The 18,326-nt window shown below is 48.4% G+C and overlaps 1 protein-coding gene across 2 annotated transcripts in view; it reads left to right on the forward strand.

Moving 5' to 3' along the window:
• Nucleotides 1–549: 549 nt before the first annotated feature.
• The window catches only part of DNMT3B (DNA methyltransferase 3 beta), a 29,828-nt gene continuing 12,051 nt past the window's right edge, over nucleotides 550–18,326 (forward strand). For both annotated transcript variants that reach the window (XM_023220587.2, XM_023220585.2), the window contains exons 1-12: nucleotides 550–691; nucleotides 1,582–1,643; nucleotides 4,797–4,898; nucleotides 6,722–6,847; nucleotides 7,672–7,893; nucleotides 8,785–8,943; nucleotides 11,683–11,790; nucleotides 12,710–12,854; nucleotides 16,090–16,215; nucleotides 16,341–16,385; nucleotides 17,406–17,485; nucleotides 17,801–17,913. In XM_023220587.2, the coding sequence (XP_023076355.2) occupies nucleotides 550–691; nucleotides 1,582–1,643; nucleotides 4,797–4,898; nucleotides 6,722–6,847; nucleotides 7,672–7,893; nucleotides 8,785–8,943; nucleotides 11,683–11,790; nucleotides 12,710–12,854; nucleotides 16,090–16,215; nucleotides 16,341–16,385; nucleotides 17,406–17,485; nucleotides 17,801–17,913 (1,430 nt within the window). The remainder of the gene's footprint in view (nucleotides 692–1,581; nucleotides 1,644–4,796; nucleotides 4,899–6,721; nucleotides 6,848–7,671; nucleotides 7,894–8,784; nucleotides 8,944–11,682; nucleotides 11,791–12,709; nucleotides 12,855–16,089; nucleotides 16,216–16,340; nucleotides 16,386–17,405; nucleotides 17,486–17,800; nucleotides 17,914–18,326) is intronic.

Below are 18,326 nucleotides of genomic sequence, written 5' to 3' on the forward strand. Positions count from 1 at the left end.
ATGGAGAGGAGAGAAGCGGTTCTGTGGGGGAGGAGGGGGTGGGTGGGAAGAGGACCTGGAGATTGAGGGGAAGGGAGAGAGCAAACAAAGGGGTCAGGAGGGAAAATAATGCACTGGCTTCCTGAGCCCCTGCAGAGGCTGAGCAGGGAGAGGGGGCCAGGGCCAGAGGGGACAGAGGCTGGCGGCAGACAGGCCGGGGCAGGCAGGTCCTAAATGGCATTGTTTGAAGGGGCTGGCTAATTGCACAGAGCAGTCTGAGCCTGAGACCCCAGCCCTGGCCCCCGCCTCTGTCCTGGGTGCTGGCGTCTGAGCCTTCGGGACAGCCTGTCCACATGGAACCAAGTCCTGAGCCTCCGAGCTTGGTGAGGGGGAGGCTATGGGGGGCAGCCTGGGTGGGGTGCTTGGGCAAGAGCATCACCCCGAGAATGCATCCTGGGGCCTTGGCCTGGGAACATAGAGCCCATGGCGGGGCGTCTGGGGGAACACTGCCCCTCTCGTGTCCCTGCTTCCCTTCCACCCCACCCGTTCTGGCTTCTCCCACAGGAAAGCATGAAGGGAGACACCAGGCATCTCAATGGAGAGGAGGACGCCAGCGGGAGGGAAGACTCGATCCTCGTCAATGGGGCCTGCAGCGACCAGTCCTCCGACTCGCCCCCGATCCTGGAGGCCATCCGCACCCCGGAGATCAGAGGTGGCTGGGCAGTGGGGACTGGGGTGGTGTCAGGCGCTGACACATTGAGCGGTCACTGCAGACCACTGGAGGCTTTGGGGAAAGTCTCTGACAACCTCCACCACAATTCCCTGGGAGGGAAGAGAGCTCCAGCAAGGAGGGATGCAGGGCTGAGCCCTTCACGCCTGCCCACAGCCCTTGGCCTCCCCTTTGAGACTCTTATCTCAACGGGGACTCTGAGCGTGACACAAGGTTGACGGTTCCCTGTTCTCTGCCAGTCATGACAGCAGTGGTCTCGGCATGGGCCCTCGGAGAGCTCTTCTGCAGTGGGACCCTCTCCCCACTCAGAGCTGGGCTGGGGTTGGGAGGGGGAGGTCTGGAGTGTGCTTCCTTTCCACCCTGCCCTGAGCAGCTCCAGCCAGCTCACTTGGGATCCCGCCCCAGCTGGGTTGGAAAGCCCTGCATTGTCCTCTCAGCTGTGCCATCCCATGGAACTTCCTGCGAGCGTGAAAGGGTTCTATTTCTGCATTGTTCCCCACAATAGCCACACTCTACATGGGAGCACTTGAGAAGCGGCTGACACGGCAGGCAGTGAATTGTTCCTGGAAATGTAGTTAGTGGTCCCTGGATGGGCAGTGCCCTGCTGGAAGGAACCGGAGGGCTCCCCTTCTTGGTAACTTCAGTGTTGTTTTGGGTCCTGTCACGTGCCTGGCCCAGGGCTCTGTTGTCTTATGAATAAAATCAGTGGAGAAGATGAACGACACCGAGGGACTGAGAGCAAACCCCTGTGGCTGACAATAGTGTAGGGGAGATCCCAGGCCACGCCACGGAGAGCAGCCCGTATCAACAAGGCCGTTCCCTGGGCTGGTGCCTGCCCCCTCAAAACAGACTCCTGGCTGTTTCCTCTACAGGCCGAAGATCCAGCTCACGACTCTCCAAGAGGGAGGTGTCCAGTCTGCTAAGCTACACGCAGGTATGGTCTCCGCTCTCCCTTTTTCAGGGCTCAGGGACGTTGTCTTTGGCTTTCATCACGTGGGCAACCTGAGGCCCATAAAAACTGGCATCTGCAAATGTATGGAGGGTTGTCGAGCTAGATGCTTTCTGCATATATTTGGCATTATTTTTTCAATCTGGACTATCAGTTACATTGAGAAATCTCTAATATGGTAGTCCCCTCTTATCTGTCCTTTTGCTTTCCACGATTTCAGTTGCTTGCAGTCAACTGCCGTCTGAAAGTATTAAATGGAAAATATTAAATGGTAAATCCCAGAAATAAGCAATTCATACTCAATTTTAAATTGAGTGCCATTCTGGTAGCATGATGGAATCTCGCACTGTCCTGCTCTGTCCTGCCCAGGATCAGTCCTGTCTTTGTCCAACATCATGATGCTTAGGTGCTGCCTGCCCGTTAGTCACTGGTAGCCATCTCTGTGATCAGATCAGTTGCAGTATCACAGTGCTTGTGTTCAAGTAATGCTTGTTTTACTTAATAACGGCCCCAAACTGCAGGAGTGATGATGCTGGCAATTCAGTTATGCCAAAGAGAAGCTATGAAGTGTTTCCTTTAAGTGAAAAAGTGAAAGTTCTCAATAAGAAAAGATGTCATATGCTGAAGTTGTTAGATCGTGGTAAGAACAAATCTTCCAGCCGTGAAAGAAGGAAAAATAAATTTATGCTGGTTTTACTGTTGCACCTCAAACTGCAAAAGTTAGAGCCATGTTGTGTGATAAGTGTGTAGTTAAGATGGGAAAGGCATTAAGTTTGTAGGTGGAAGACATGAACAGAAATGTGTTCTGATTGACAGCAGTGCTTTGTGCCAGGAAGCATTGAGCTGATAGATAGCAAGGCATCTCCTGACACCAAACCGTTTACTTCAAGTAAGGGATGGTTACATAGATTCAAGAATAGGTTTCTACTGAAAACTATAAAAATGACTGGAGAGGCTGCATTTGCCAATGAAAAAGCTGCTGCTACATTTTCAGAAGAGTTGAAGTTGATTGAGAAAGGAAGCCATCCAAAACTGCAGTGAAACCAGACTCCTCCAGAAGATGATGTCTGATAGAACCTACATTCATAAAAGTGCAAAGGAGGAAGACACCAGGTCATAAACCGTGGAAGGACAGATGAACCCTGAATAGAGTACAAGAAGACATTTTGAGAGAGAAACCACATTCATATGGCTTTTATTAACAGTATATTGTAATTGCTCTATTTTATTATTAGTTGTTAATCTGTGCCTAATTTATAAATTAAACTTTATCCTAGGTATGTAGATATAGACAAAAACACAGCACATATAGGGTTCCATGTTCCAAGGTGTCAGGCAGCCATGGGGGGTCTTGAATGTATCCCCCCTGGATAAGGGGAGACTACTATATAGCAAACTGTCTTTTTATTCCTGGAATGAGTCCAATTTGGTCATGGTGCATTTTGAAGTTGATTTTATTTGTGTATTCATGAATGAAATGGGTATAGGATTTTTAAAATTTATTTATTTATTTTTGTTGCACTCCAGTCTGTTGCCCAGGCTGGAGTGCGGTGGCATGATCTCTGCTCACTGCAACCTCCCACTTTCCAGGCTCAAGCGATTCCCCTGCCTCAGGCTCCTGAGGAGCTGGGACTACAGGCAGTGTACCACCATACCCAGCCAATTTTTTTCTATTTTTAGTGGAGACGGGGTTTCGCCATGTTGACCAGGCTGGTCTCAAACTCCTGGCCTCAAGTGATCCACCTGTCCCTACCTCCAAAAGTGCTGGGATTACAAGCATGAGCCACCACACTCGGCCGATTTTATTTCTTTAAATCTAGCTGTGGTTTTGATATCAGGATTATGTGGGTGCTAGAAATTTTTTTACAAGCTGGAAAAAACTTGTCTAAGCTTATTTTAATGAATTTCAAACAATTATATCTTTTAAGACTTGCTACATTATCAAGCTTTCTACTTCATTTACTTTTCCAAGATTGGATCTTTTCCATCATGTTTTGTGTTCCTTCCTTTACTGACACCGTCTGTTTCCTAATTATTCGTAGGAGAGTTTGTCAGTTGGGTTGGTTTTGCTCAGAGCCAGTGTCAGTCAAAAAAGTCCTGAGCAATGAAAACTCACCCTCAGCTTCCATTCTCGGTGGTGGCCAACCTACTGAGGGGACTGAAAAGGTGAGGAATCCAAGCCCTGGGAGGAATTAGGGCAGCTGCAGGATCACAGGCTCAGCACTGCTGTTTTGTTTCTGATAGCTAGTTACCAGTAACAGTAGGGAAATCTCTGCCCACACATTTCTTTTTGTTTGTTTGTTTTGTTTTGTTTTGAGACAGAGTCTCACTGGAGTGCAATGTCATGATCTTGGCTCACTGCAACCTCCACCTCCCAGGTTTAAGCGATTCTCCTGCCTCAGCCTCCTGAGTATGAGTAGTATGAGTAGCTGGAATTATAGGCACATGCCACCATGCCCTGCTAATTTTTGTATCTTTAGTGGAGACAGGGTTTCGCTATGTTGGCCAGGCTGGTCTTGAACTCCTGACCTCAGGTGATCCACTCGTCTCAGCCTCCCAACGTGCTGGGATTACACACCTGGCCTAATTTTTGTGTTCTTAGTAGAGACGGGATTTCACCATCTTGGCCAGACTGGTCTCAAACTTCTGACCTCAGGTGACCTCAGTCTGCCCCAGCCTCCCAAAGTGGTGGGATTATAGGTATGAGCCACCACACTTGGCATATTATTTGATTCTTGATGTAACCCTGTTGTGCTATGAGGGAAGTACTGTTATTCCAATTTTAAAATGAGAGAAATGGACTCAAAGCCACATAGTTGATGAGTGAAGGCAAGTACTTAGCACTCCAGCCAGACCTAGCTGCTCACTGCTTCAGCATTTGTGTTTGGCTTATGTTGGGTTTTGGTGTGAGGTGTGAGACCTGCACGAGGAAGCCTTAATGGCATGGTGCAGGTTTCATGGCATTGCTTCCGGGGCATCTCTCGTGGTTGGCCTGTGTCTGCACCCATATGCAGTGTGTTGTGATAAGTGACCCGGTCTCCCTGTGAGACACAGGCGGTCAGTCTTGCAGTTGCCTTGTTTCTTTGACTTGCTGATACCCTGGGGCCTTCTTTATGTTCATCGTGTTTCCTTATACAGGACTTGACAGGTGATGGTGACGGGGAAGATGGGGATGGCTCTGACACCCCAGTGATGCCAAAGCTCTTCCGGGAAACCAGGACTCGGTCAGAAAGCCCAGCTGTAAGTAGTCACACCCTAAGCCAAAGCTCTTATAGCCACCAGTTGACATAGCATAACAAAAGTGTCTTCATCTCCTTAAGGAAGCTTTTAAGAGAGAAAGTGACAAACAAATGTTTTGAAACTAGAAAATATAGCCGGGCGTGGTGGCTCACGCCTGTAATCCCAGCACTTTGGGAGGCCAAGGTGGGCGGATCACGAGGTCAGAAGATCAAGACCATCCTGGCTCTACTAAAAACGTAAAAAATCAGCTGAGCATGGTGGCGGGCGTCTGTATAGTCCCAGGAACCTGGGAGGCGGAGCTTGCAGTGAGCTGAGGAAAAAAGAAAAAAAAGAAACTAGAAAATATACAAGGCTCTGGGACTGTTGTTGGAAAGTTTCTTTTTTCTTTTTCTTTTTTTTAAGACAGAGTCTTGCTCTGTTGCTCAGGTTGGAGTGCGATGGCGTGCGTGATCTTAGCTCACTGCAACCTCTGCCTCCTGGGTTCAAGCGATTCTCCTGCCTCAGTCTCCCAAGTAGCTGGGATGACAGCACCTACCACCATGCCTGGCTAATTTTTCTATTTTTAGTAGAGATGAAGTTTCACCATGTGGCCAGGCTGGTCTTGAACTCTTGACCTCAGGTGATCCACCCACCTTGGCCTCCCAAAGTGCTGAGATTTCGAGCATGAGCCACTGTGCCCAGCTAGAAGTTTTCCGTATGTGCCATTTCTTTCAGGTGGTTTTTAAGTTCTTTCTTGTGACACTCTTGGAGGTGCCCAAGAGTGATAAGAGTTTGTAGGGTGGACAGCTCAGCTGCTAATGACCTGGGGAGTCCACCACTTTTGTGGGTGGATTTTGTGGCTCAAAGTTTTGAGGTCTGGCAATGGGAAGGCAGTTATTGCGTATGGTCACCTAACCCTTTAGAGACCAGACTGACAGTTACTATCTCAGGTGTGAGTTACAGTCTTCCTTCCCAGGATACAGGCTGTATCATCCCCTTTGTGGAGATGAAAGAAGATTCCAGCAACTAACTCGGTTAAACATCAACTTTTCTTTGCAGAATTTGAATACAGGTTCTGCAACAACCAAGTTCATGCCATTTTTGACAATGAACATAGCGCCTAAGGAATTCTCTTCCATCTTGATGATCTGGTGCCTTCCTGAACCCAGTAATTGGCTTTATGCTTCTTTGACATAAAAGTTTTAGAGTGAACATGAATTTTTCTTTCTTTCTGTTTTTTTCTTTTTTTGAGCTGCGTCTCATTCTACTACCCAGGCTGGAGTGCAGTGATATGATATTGGCTCACTGCAGCGTCCGCCTCCCTGGTCCAAGTGATTCTCCTGCCTTAGCCTCCTGAGTAACTGTGACTACAGGCACTCACAACCACGCCTGGGTAATTTTTGTATTTTTAGTAGATACGGGGTTTCACCATTTTATCCAGGATTATCTCCAATTTCTGACCTCAAGTGATCTGTCCGTCTCGGCCTCCCAAAGTGCTGGGATTACAGGCATGAGCCACTGCACTTGGCCAGATTTTTATTTTTCAATCCCAATTGGCAGGTGCCATTTCAGCTGGCCAAGTCTGTCTGCTGTGACAAGCAGAGCAGGACCTCCTGGGAATTGTCAGGCAGCCTAGCTGGCCACCCTACCACGTCTATTCCAAGAACTGGGGAATTCTGGCTGGACTCAGTCCAGAGTCCCTCCTTAACACCTTTTCACTTCCAGTTGTCCTGAAGCTGGTTACCAGGTCTCCTTGGCCACCTTAAGGCCTAATCATCCTGGCCCTGCCAGACCCCAAGCCTCCAGTCACTTAAGGCCCAGTGCATGTCCTTTCTTGCTTCCAGGTCCGAACTCGAAATAACAACAGTGTCTCCAGCCGGGAGAGGCACAGGCCTTCCCCACGTTCCACCCGAGGCCGGCAGGGCCGTAACCATGTGGATGAGTCTCCCGTGGAGTTCCCGGCTACCAGGGTTGGTTCCCCAGATGCCCAGACCCCTGCCCCCAGTCTCTAACTGGGAGATATGCCTCACTCACTGCACTACTGTCTGTGGCTGGTGGATAATCTGTGTCCTTTTTTTGCACTGCTTTTCAGGTTCTTGCTTTTCCTTTTCTCTCCTGGGTAAGCTTCCCGTAAGCCTGTTGGCTTCTCTCCTGGTCTGATCTCAGATGCACTGACCTCACTCACTGCACTACTGTCTGTGACTGGTGGAAAATCTGTGTCCTTTTTTCACACTGCTTTTCAGGTTCTTGCTTTTTCTTTTCTTTCCTGGGTAAGCTTCCTGTAAGCTTCCCGTAAGCCTGTTGGCTTCTCTCCTGGTCTGATCTCAGATGACACTCTGTTGGGAATGGAAGTTTCCCCTGTTGACTTGGTTCTTTCTCTAACTTGGAAACAAGGTAGAAACCACTGACTTTCAGAACTGTCTTCTCCCTAATGTCTTCACCTGTCTTGAGGCAACCCTAGCGGGTATGGCAACACTTCACTCTCGTTGTAAGAATAGTCACATGCACAGTAAACGCTTAAGCCAGTGACCTGCTCCGAGCTTGGCTCTAAGAGTCCCTCGTCATTACCCATCATTTGTGCCTTCGTCGTCTTTCTGTCTCTGTCGCTGGACAGTTACAATGACCTTCTCCCACCTCTGAAGGGATACATGTTCCTGGAAAAGTTTCTTCAGCAGTCTCTGTTCTCTTTAACTTCGGTCTTTCCTCTTTCTTTTTGCCTAGGAGGCATATGGGGGTGCCGTTGGTCCCCAACATCCTTTGCTGTGGCCCAAACTATGTGTCCTTCTGTCCACAGTCCCTGAGGCGGCGGGCAACAGCATCGGCAGGAACACCATGGTCGTCCCCTCCCAGCTCTTACCTTACCATCGACCTCACAGACGACACAGAGGACACGCGTGTGACGCCCCAGAGGAGCAGTACCCCCTATGCCCGCCTAGCCCAGGACAGCCAGCAGGAGGGCATGGAGTCCCCGCAGGTGGAGGCAGACGGTGGAGATGGAGACAGTTCGGAGTATCAGGTATGGCCGAGAGGGGCTCCTGCCGAGGGTGACTGAACCCGGGGAAAAACCAGTTACCTGCTACTGTTGGTAATATAGAGTGACAATAGTTGTTAGAATTTTTGGAATTGTAATAATTGATATGTTTGAATTCTGAATATCTTCCATATGCACCACGGTCCTTTCTTTACCTTAATCCTCTCCCAGACATAAGTCAAATGCCAGTATTTACCACGTGAATACTGTGATTTTTCTCAACATGACATTTGTATAAGGACTGCAACTGCATGTGTAATACATATTGTGATTCTGTTCATCAGATTGTACATACTGTATATATTGTACATATTATACCTTTTTCTTCTATTAAGAACTAGAGTTGCCTGAGGTTCATGTCTGTATAATAAATCCAGTGGTCTGGATCATAGCTTAATTAACCAATTGAGGTTGTTTATGCTTTTATTCAAGCATTGCTACATGAACACTACTTACACATGTATGTATTTATGTGTTAGTATCCCTTTTTTCTATGTCCATTCCTACATTTTACTTTGTATAGAAGGGATCTCACTATGGGGCCCAGGCTACTCTCAAACTCCTGGCCTCAAGCGATCCTCCTATCTCAGCCTCCTTAGTAGCTAGGACTACAGGCATGCACCACCAAGCCCAGTTACTTTATAAATTCTTTTGTGGAAATGGAGTCTTGCTATGTTGCCTGGGCTAGTCTCCAACTCCTGGCCTCAAGTGATCCTCCCGCCTCGGTCTCCCAAAGTACTGAGAATTACAGGCATGAGCCACAGTGTCTGGCTACATCTTGTATTTTATGGCAAGCTTTTTGTCGCCCTCAGGGACAGTGGAGTGGACAGGATGGCCTCTCTTCACTGGGATTTCTTCATGTGGTTTTTATTCTAGGATGGGAAGGAGTTTGGAATAGGGGACCTCGTGTGGGGAAAGATCAAGGGCTTCTCCTGGTGGCCTGCCATGGTGGTGTCTTGGAAGGCCACCTCCAAGCGACAGGCTATGTCTGGCATGCGGTGGGTCCAGTGGTTTGGCGATGGCAAGTTTTCCGAGGTGAGTCCGGGGAAGGGCAAGGGGCTCTGCAGGCCTGAGGCTGTGCCTTCCTTCCTTCCTTTGAAGACAAAGGCCTGGGATTGCTTTCTGCTGATGCACGAGCCTATGTCTTCACACTGTCTGGGAGGAAGGACAAAACTTCCTGTGTTAATCAGCTACAGCAGATTTTTAGTGTCTTATGGGTCCACTCATACAGGGCACAAAAGTGCTAGAAAGTTCTAGATCCATGGGCAGTTGATTTTATATTTCTTAGGTTTATCTTTTGGGGGCAGAACCACCAGTGCGGACTCTGAGGGGCCAGGAGTGGCCATGTGAGCAGGTACCCAAAAGTGTTCAGTGGAGAAGCCTGGAAGAGACCAGAAGCATGGCCATGGCCTCTTGTCATTTAGCCATGGGGAGAGAAAGGCATCCTTAGGTGGCCTGCAGTTGGGTTTAGGGTCACCTGGTATCAGTTATGAAAAGGCTTTTTAGTAGAATTGGTTATTTCAGAGTCTCTTCATGATTGATATTAGCCATTTAAAATCTTTCTTGGTAATGAAATTTATCTGGGGAAGAGCTCTGTTGGGCATAACTAGGCTGTTTTGATTTTTATACTCATTCAACAAATTTTTTTTTTTTTTTTTGGGATGGAGTCTTGCTCTGTTGCCCAGGCTAGAGTGCAGTGGTGTGATCTTGGCTCATTGCAACCTCCACCTCCCAGGTTCAAACGATTCTCCTGCCTCAGCCTCCTGAGTAGCTGAGGTTACAGGCACCCGCCACCACGCCCTGCTAATATTTACATTTTTAGTAGAGACTGGGTTTCACCATGTTGGCCAGGCTGGTCTCCAACTTCTGACCTCAGATGATCCATCTGCCTCGGCCTCCTGTGCTGGGATTAAAGGCGGAAGCCACCACGCCTGGCCTCAACAAAGATTTTAATCAGACAGAACTTTCCTGTGATGGTCTCTTAGAAGTAAATATTAGTCCCACCCTCAGAGCCCTGAGAGAGGCTAAGTTAGGTGCCTGAGGTCATTGGGCAAGTTGAAGTTGCAGCACCAGCAAGCCAGGCAGGATTGAAGGAAGGACTGTACCTTAATTCTCTCCCAGACATAAGTCAAATGCCAGTATTTACCATGTGAATACTGTGATTTTTCTCAACATGACATATAAGGACTGCAGCTGCATACGTAATACATACTGTGATTCTGTTAATCAGAGTGCACATACAGCCTCAAGCAGAGATTCTGTTTTTCCCACAAATTGAGCTACCAGGGGCCATTTGCCATGAGCGAATTCAAGTTTCCCAAGGGTTACAATAATATATTGGGTCTGGAGTCTCCCTTGTAGAAGAGACTCTGCATGCAATTGGCTGTTGTGACCAGCAGAGGGAGCAGAAGGACAAGTCCTGGGCCCATGCTGGCAGTGAGGCAGCTACTTCCAGGGATGGGAGAGCAGTAACTTCTGTCAAGTGAAGGAAGATGGATTGTTTGCAATTGCTTTGCCCCATTGAGACATAAAACGCACTTTGCAAGACAGAGTCTGAGGCTAATACAATGGAGTGTGGGGCTGTCAGCATTAGGGGATGAGATGACAATATGGGACCTGGCTCTGGCCTGGGCGAGTGCCTGCTCAGCATGTGTGCGCTGTTTGGGTTGCATTGGAGCCATTGGGCGCTGGAACCAGCACTTGTGTTGGAGCGGTTTTTTTATCCCTACCAGAGCCCCCCGGTATTTTCTCCCCAGTGGTGGTCACACCCCCACATAAAATGGAGGTTTGCATGAGTGTGAGCACTCTCTATGGAGAATAGAACCTTCCCTGTGTCTTTCAGTTCTTTTTTTTTTTTTTTTTTTAAGAGATGAGGTCCTCACTGTCACTCAGGCTGCAGTGCAGTGGCACTGTCATGGCTCATTGCAGCCTCAGTCACCTGGGCTCAAGCAATCCTTCCTTAGAGCAGCTGAGACTGCAGGTGCACACCACTGTGTTTGGTTCTTAAAATTTTTTGTAGAGATGGGGTCTTGCTCTGTTGTCCAGGCTAGTTGAAATCCTGGGCTCAAGCGATCCTTCCAACTCCCACTCCCAGAGTGCTGGGAATATAGGCCTGAGCCACTACGTCTGGCCTTTCAGTTCTGATTAGCATCCCTGAATAGCCATTTTCTCTCTCACTGGCAACTCAGTCATTTCATGCTTGGTCTGAGGACTTGGTACATCAGGAGACTTGTGGAATATGGATTAAATCATAAGAACGAAAGTTAAATAATCACAATAAGTGAAAGGTGCTGACTGTGTCAAGCACTGTTTTCTAAACACATTCATTAGGTGAACTCATTTTAATAAAAGGGTAAAGAGTAAACAATTACCATGCTTAGGAAAGAAGGAATATGCACAAACCCCCGATGCTGGAGCATCCACAGAGAATATTAAGACTCAGCCTCAGGGTTCCACACCAGGGACGCTTGCTTGTAAAATGTATACAAACACAGGGTTCGCCTAAATGCCTTCATTCAGTGTATCCTCCTTTTCCACAGTGGGAGTGTCATAACTAATAAGTTTCTGGGTATCTGTGTGTTGAGACTCTGTCATTTCTATTTTTCTGCTTTTTCCTTTCCTTCCTGTTAAATAGATATCTGTGGACTTGATCCCCAGGAATGGGCTCTTGGTTAAAGTGTATGAAAATCTTCTGCATCTGATGGACAACATTGTGATAGACATGGACCTGGGACACACCTGTAGGTGGATGTTGATGATGTCTTTCTCTTTTAGGTCTCTGCAGACAAACTGGTGGCACTGGGGCTGTTCAGCCAGCACTTTAATTTGGCCACCTTCAATAAGCTCGTCTCCTATCGAAAAGCCATGTACCATGCTCTGGAGGTAACATGGGATGAGGGAATGAGGGCTAGGCCCTGAGAGCAGGGATGAAGGAAGAGACCCACGGAAACCTAGCTCAGTGTTGCCAAGGGTGGTTTGGCGGGGACAGGTTGGCCAGGGAGGAGGTAAATGCCAACATAACATGATGGCCACCGGATTGGGCCATCCAACAAAGGGATCTGAGACATCCCAGCTGCCATTTGTTGGGACCACTAACTGAATCAGAAGGAAAGAGCATGGGCAGTTAGGAATGCAATATTCATATCAGTGAATGTGCTTTTCCAGAGACCTCAGAGCCTCCTTAAGAGGGGTGGAGTTCACGGCAAGACGGCAATGGAGGCCGGCTGCCTTCTCTCTGTGGGCCATCTTATCCCCTACGAACCATTACACCCTGTTTCTCCCTTCACCTTGATTTTTTTTTTCCCACCTTTGTTCAGCATTTAAGAGCCAGCCTCTTCTCATTGCCAAAGGCTTCATTAGACACTGAAATCCTCATGGTCCTTCATGGTGGACACAAGTTAACATCCCCATCTTTAGGGAGATAAAACAAGAAATCTAGTGCCTTCTTATATAAGATACAGAGGAGATGAGGTAGTGCTGACTGGGGCTTCTGTATCTTGGTGGTAGAGTTAATTCTGATCTATCTGCCTTTTGAGAGGGAGGTGACCACTCACATTCTCTAGGGGGAAGAGATCCTATTTGGTGCCTGCATGAAAAGATTTAACCACAACCCCCCTTGCAAGGCCTCTCCCTGCACAGGCCCCTCCTTCCTCTGACACATACCGCAGCCCAGGACAGCTGTCTGGCTATGAAAGGGCCTAGTGTGAAGGGGAATGTAGGCCCTGGCTGGGGGAATCCCTGGGTGTGGCCTGGCGAGCACCCCCTCCCCACCCGCCATTCATCACAGACTCTGCCTTTGCAGAAAGCTAGGGTGCGAGCTGGCAAGACCTTCCCCAGCAGCCCTGGAGACTCATTGGAGGACCAGCTGAAGCCCATGTTGGAGTGGGCCCACGGGGGCTTCAAGCCCACTGGGATCGAGGGCCTCAAACCCAACAACACGCAACCAGGTGGGAATGAGTCCCCATGGCAGCACCTGCTGCCTCTGCTGGTGGGACCACTTCTTGGGAGAGTCAGCCACCCCTGCTGCCCCACACCCACCCAGCTTTCTAGCAGCTGGGCTCAACTCTGAATGTTGGAAAAATTGCAGGCATACGAAGGCTGTGCCAGCCCTGTCTGGCTTCCCTGGCCACTTTCTTGCTGATGGTCATGTGCATATAATTTGTATTGAATCTAACATCTGTCTTGAAGTCAGGATGCAGTGTTGACTAGCACCTTTTTTATTAAAGGAAAAAAATAGCTAAGCTATGCTCATTCAAGAAAATTGGAAAGTGTTAAAGAAGAACCATATGCCACCTGCTAACATTTTGACCAGTACCATATTTCTCCCATTATAAGATAACTCTGGTTTCTAGAAATCCAGGACTTGTCTTACAATCTATGCATTTAAAGTCCAGGCATAGTAGCTCACGCCTGTAATCCCAGCACTTTGGGAGGCTGAGGCGGGCAGATCGCTTGAGGCGAGTAGATTGAGCCCAGCCAGGACAACATGGTGAAAAATAGAAAATTAGCCTGGTGTGCTTGGCATGTGCCTGTGGTCCCAGCTACCCGGGAGGCTGAGGTGGGAGAATTGTCTTGAGTCCAGGAGGCAGAGGTTGCAGTGCACCGAGATCGCACCACTGCATTCAAGCCTGGGCGACAGAGCAAGACCTTGTCTCAAAAAAGAAAACAGTCCATACATTTAATGTAATGTTTTTTCTGTTTTGTTTTGTTTCCGCCTCAAAAGTGGTTAATAAATCGAAGGTGCGTCGTTCAGGCAGTAGGAAATTAGAATCAAGGAAATACGGTATTTCCTTCCGTCTTTTGACTGTTCCCTGTTTTCTATGCACTTTCTTTTGATTTCTTTGCATATAAAATGGTCACTGGAAAAGAATCAAATTTCTTGAAGAGTCTATCTGAACTCCCCACTCTCCCTTCACATCCCACCCTCACAAATACCCTCTGGGTTAATATTGGGTTGCACATCCTTCTAGATTTTTCTGAACACTAGTTGGATTCCTGCTTTCCCCTTTATTAATATTAATACTGTAAGCACTGTCTGTCATTTTGTCACGAAAGGGTCCTTATGATTTTTAATGGCTGTACAATTTTCTTTCCTAGGGTCAGAGTCAAATTTAACCACGTTCATTAAGATTCTCTGTATAAGGCCGGGCGTGGTGGCTCAAGCCTGTAATCCCAGCACTTTGGGAGGCCGAGACGGGCGGATCACGAGGTCAGGAGATCGAAACCATACTGGCTAACATAGTGAAACCCCGTCTCTACTAAAAAATACAAAAAACTAGCCGGACGAGGTGGCGTGCGCCTGTAGTCCCAGTTACTGGGGAGGCTGAGGCAGGAGAATGGCGTGAACCCGGGAGGCGGAGTTTGCAGTGAGCCGAGATCTGGCCACTGCACTCCAGCCTGGGCGACAGAGCGAGACTCCGCCTCAAAAAAAAAAAGATTCTCTGTATAGATAGAATAGAAATACAAATGGGTTTTACAAAATCCCATTTATAGAATGGGAGCCATATTATATAATTAAAATTTTTTCTGGTAGCCTCACAAAAATTAAGAAGTGCTGGGCTTGGTGGCTCATGCCTGTAATCCCAGCACTTTGGGATGCAAATAACCATCTCTTGGATTTCCCAGCATTTTGGGACGCTGAGGTGGGCAGATTGCTTGAGCTCAGGAGTTCTAAGACCAGCCTGGGCAACATGGTGAAACCCTGTTTCTACAAGAAGTACAAAATTAGCTGTGTGAGATGGTGTGTGCCTGTGGAGGTTGAGGTGGGAAGATCACTTGAGCCCAGGAGGTCGAGGCTGCAGTTTGCTAAGATCATGCCACTGTATTCCAGCCTGGGTGACACACTGAGAACCTGTCTCAAAAAAAAAAAAAAAAAAAAAGAAGGCCGGGTGCGGTGGCTCAAGCCTGTAATCTCAGCACTTTGGGAGGCCGAGACGGGTGGATCATGAGGCCAGGAGATCGAGACCATCCTGGCTAACACGGTGAAACCCCGTCTCTACTAAAAAATACAAAAAACTAGCCGGGCAAGGTGGCGGGCGCCTGTAGTCGCAGCTACTCGGGAGGCTGAGGCAAGAGAAGGGCATAAACCTGGGAGGTGGAGCTTGCAGTGAGCTGAGATCCGGCCACTGCAGTCCAGCCTGGGCGACAGAGTGAGACTCCGTGTCAAAAAAAAAAAAAAAAAAGAGAGAGAAAAAAGGAGGCTAGTGCAGTGGCTCATGCCTGTAATTCCAGCACTTTGGGAGGCTGAGGCAGGCAGATCCCTTGAGGTCGGGAGTTCACCAGCCTGGCCAACGTGGCAAAACCTCATCTCTGCTAAAATACAAAATTTAGCCAGGTGTGGTGCTGCATGCCTGTAAGAGTCTGAGGCAGGAGGCTTGAACCCAGGAGGCGGAGGTTGCAGTGAGCCAAGATTCATGCCATTGCCTGGGCAACAAGAAAGGAACAAGTAAAATTAATACAAATCATGATTTTTTTTAGCACTAAATTTCCAAAATGTAAACATTTCAATATTCAGCTATTATAAAAACGGAGATAGTCTACATTTATAGTGCTATTTTCAAAATTTTACTTATTTTATATATTTTACATATTACATATTTTACAGATCTCAATTTTGATGCTAAATTTGCAATGAAAATACTTGATCCGTTTTAAGTATATACAGATTATTAACTAAATACAGATGTAGATGTTTAAACACAAATTAACTAAATTCATAAAACATACATTTGAGAAAGTAGACTCATATGTCTAGGCTAGTCCTAGTTGACTCGCTTGTCAGTGTTTTAATTAACATTAAATACAGAATTCATTTCCTCACCAGTTTCAAGTTCTCAGTAGCCACCCCCATGCCTACTGCCCAGCATGTCAGATATCACAGACATAGGTATGTCAGGCTTTTAGCTTTGAATTGAGCTTTGCTGTTTGAGCTAAGTCATCTTTACCTCCTAGTTGTAGCCATTTAAAACCTTGTAAGCATGTGTTAAGAATCCTGGGTACAAGGGGTTTTGAATGAGCTCCTGTTGTGAGTTGCCCATCAAGGGGCCATATACATTCAGTGTGGACCCCCTGTCATGCCCCAATTGCAGCTGGTACCCAGGCATAGCATGGGCTTGTCCTGGGCCCACATTCTCTCTGGACCCTCCTAGCAAGCCACGGCTGCAGTCTAATTACCTTTCACAGAGAACAAGACTCGAAGACGCACAGCTGATGACTCAGCCACCTCTGACTACTGCCCCGCACCCAAGCGCCTCAAGACAAATTGCTATAACAACGGCAAAGACCGAGGGGATGAAGATCAGAGCCGAGGTGATTGTTGGGGACCCGCTACCTGGGATCATGGGGCAGATGGGAGGAGGACGCTGCAGACCAGGAATTGATCCGTAACTGGCTCCCTGACCTCATCCCATGCCTTCTTGTTCTTTTCTCAATAGAACAAATGGCTTCAGATGTTGCCAACAACAAGAGCAGCCTGGAAGGTAACGCTCTCTCCCTCCCAGTCGTCCCCTTCACACCCTGGCTAGGGCTCTAGGCCTGCCTCGTCCTGGCTCATCCGCCCTGTCAGGGTTTAACCCAGAGCTCTGTTCCTTGACCTCAGGCCAAGGCCTATTTCTAGTCCCTGCATCTTAGTTGCTAGTTTATGGAATGAATTGCCCAATTGTGCCCCTTAAGAGAAAGGGACAGGAAGGGTATGGTGAGGATGAAGGGAAGCCAGGCCATTTTGGCCGGGAGAACCGTAACCATGTCAGGTTAAATAGTCTGCTTGTCCTGGCTGGGGATTGCCACTGGATTGGATACTCTGGCCAGAATATACCTCATGGAATACAGAATGTGTGAGGATGAAGTCTCCCTTGCTTCCTTAACCTCCAGTTACTCCGTGTTGAATAGGAAAACACCACATCCCTGACCCAGAGAACCCAGGGAAGAGCTTCGGTTTAGAAATCCTATTCCCCAAGATTCACTCACCCATTTGGCTAGGTAGGGATGCTTGGTCATGGGTTTCATAAAGGTCCTATCTACCCAGCCAGGGATGCAACTCCATGCTGATCTGGTGATATGAAGGGAAGGCAGGGTTGTCTATTGGTTAAAGGACCTGGATTCTGAGATTACAGCCATTTGCTGTTTATAGGGTGTGGGCATGGGCAAGTCCTATCATGAGACAACAAGCCAATTGGAGTCACCACAGAATCCTTAGTGTCCCAGTATTTAAAGCTTCTCAAGGATTATCACACCAGGGAGGTCCCTCTGCTCAGCGTTCTGCCTGACATCATCCTCCTGGGGCAGCCCCTTTCCCATCTTGATGTTCCCCATCTGTGAAGTAGGGATGCCACCTGGAAGCATTGTTGAAAGGCAGAAGCTGTGAGGCATGGCCTGAGGCGCGAAGAGTCCTTGGCAAGCAGCTGGCCTGGAGGAAAATCTTAGGAACTGAGAGACCCAGGCTTCAGCAACTGGGGTCAGGGCCTCAATTGCCACAAGTCACAACCCTGTTTTTCTTACAGATGGCTGTTTGTCTTGTGGCAAGAAAAACCCGGTGTCCTTCCACCCTCTCTTTGAGGGGGGCCTCTGTCAGACATGCCGGGTGAGTCCTCTACTGCTGCTCCGGACCTTCCTGCCCTTCCTCCTCCAACTCCCCTGTCCTTCCCAGCAGCACCTGTGTGGAGCCTCAGTGAAGCCCACTCATCCTAGCTGCCTTGCACTCTGCCTCTGGGGCAGGACGGGGGAGAGCTGTTGTAGAGGCCAGAGGCACACAGGTCACAGCCAGTCGTCCTTTTAAAGGACACCAAGCCACCAGCAGTGTGTTCTGCGGCTGTGTCATAGGGCCTCCACCAGCAAGCCGGCAGGGCCTGGCCTTCTCTGGTCTCCGATTTCACTGATGTTTCTCTCTGGCTGCCAGGATCGCTTCCTTGAGCTGTTTTACATGTATGACGACGATGGCTATCAGTCTTACTGCACCGTGTGCTGTGAGGGCCGAGAGCTGCTACTTTGCAGCAACACAAGCTGCTGCCGGTGAGCACTGGGCCCTCTGGGCAGGATGTGGGTGGGTCCCCAAGGCTCCTAGGTTCCTGCAGTCTGCAGACAGCTGCCTGTTGAATGGAATCCTAGGCATGGGAATAGGGAGCTAATTTGCCCTGGAAGCAGCATACAGGGTTTATGTTTTGTGGTGGCCGTGGTTGTTGCATAAATGGAGTAGAGCCCGTGCGTAGGAAAGGGCTCATTTTTTTGAGACAGGGTCTCACTCTGTTGCCCAGGGTGTACAGTGATGTGATCATAGTTCACTGCAGCCTCCAATTCCTGTGCTCAAGCAATTCTCCCACCTCAGCCTCCTGAGCAGCTTGATTATAGGCACATGCCACCACACCTAGCTAGTTTTTGTGTGTGTGTGTGTGTGTGTGTGTGTGTGTGTGTGTGTGTGTGTGTGT

Source organism: Piliocolobus tephrosceles, chromosome 20 (assembly GCF_002776525.5).
Source record: "Piliocolobus tephrosceles isolate RC106 chromosome 20, ASM277652v3, whole genome shotgun sequence".
Lineage (NCBI taxonomy): Eukaryota > Metazoa > Chordata > Mammalia > Primates > Cercopithecidae > Piliocolobus > Piliocolobus tephrosceles.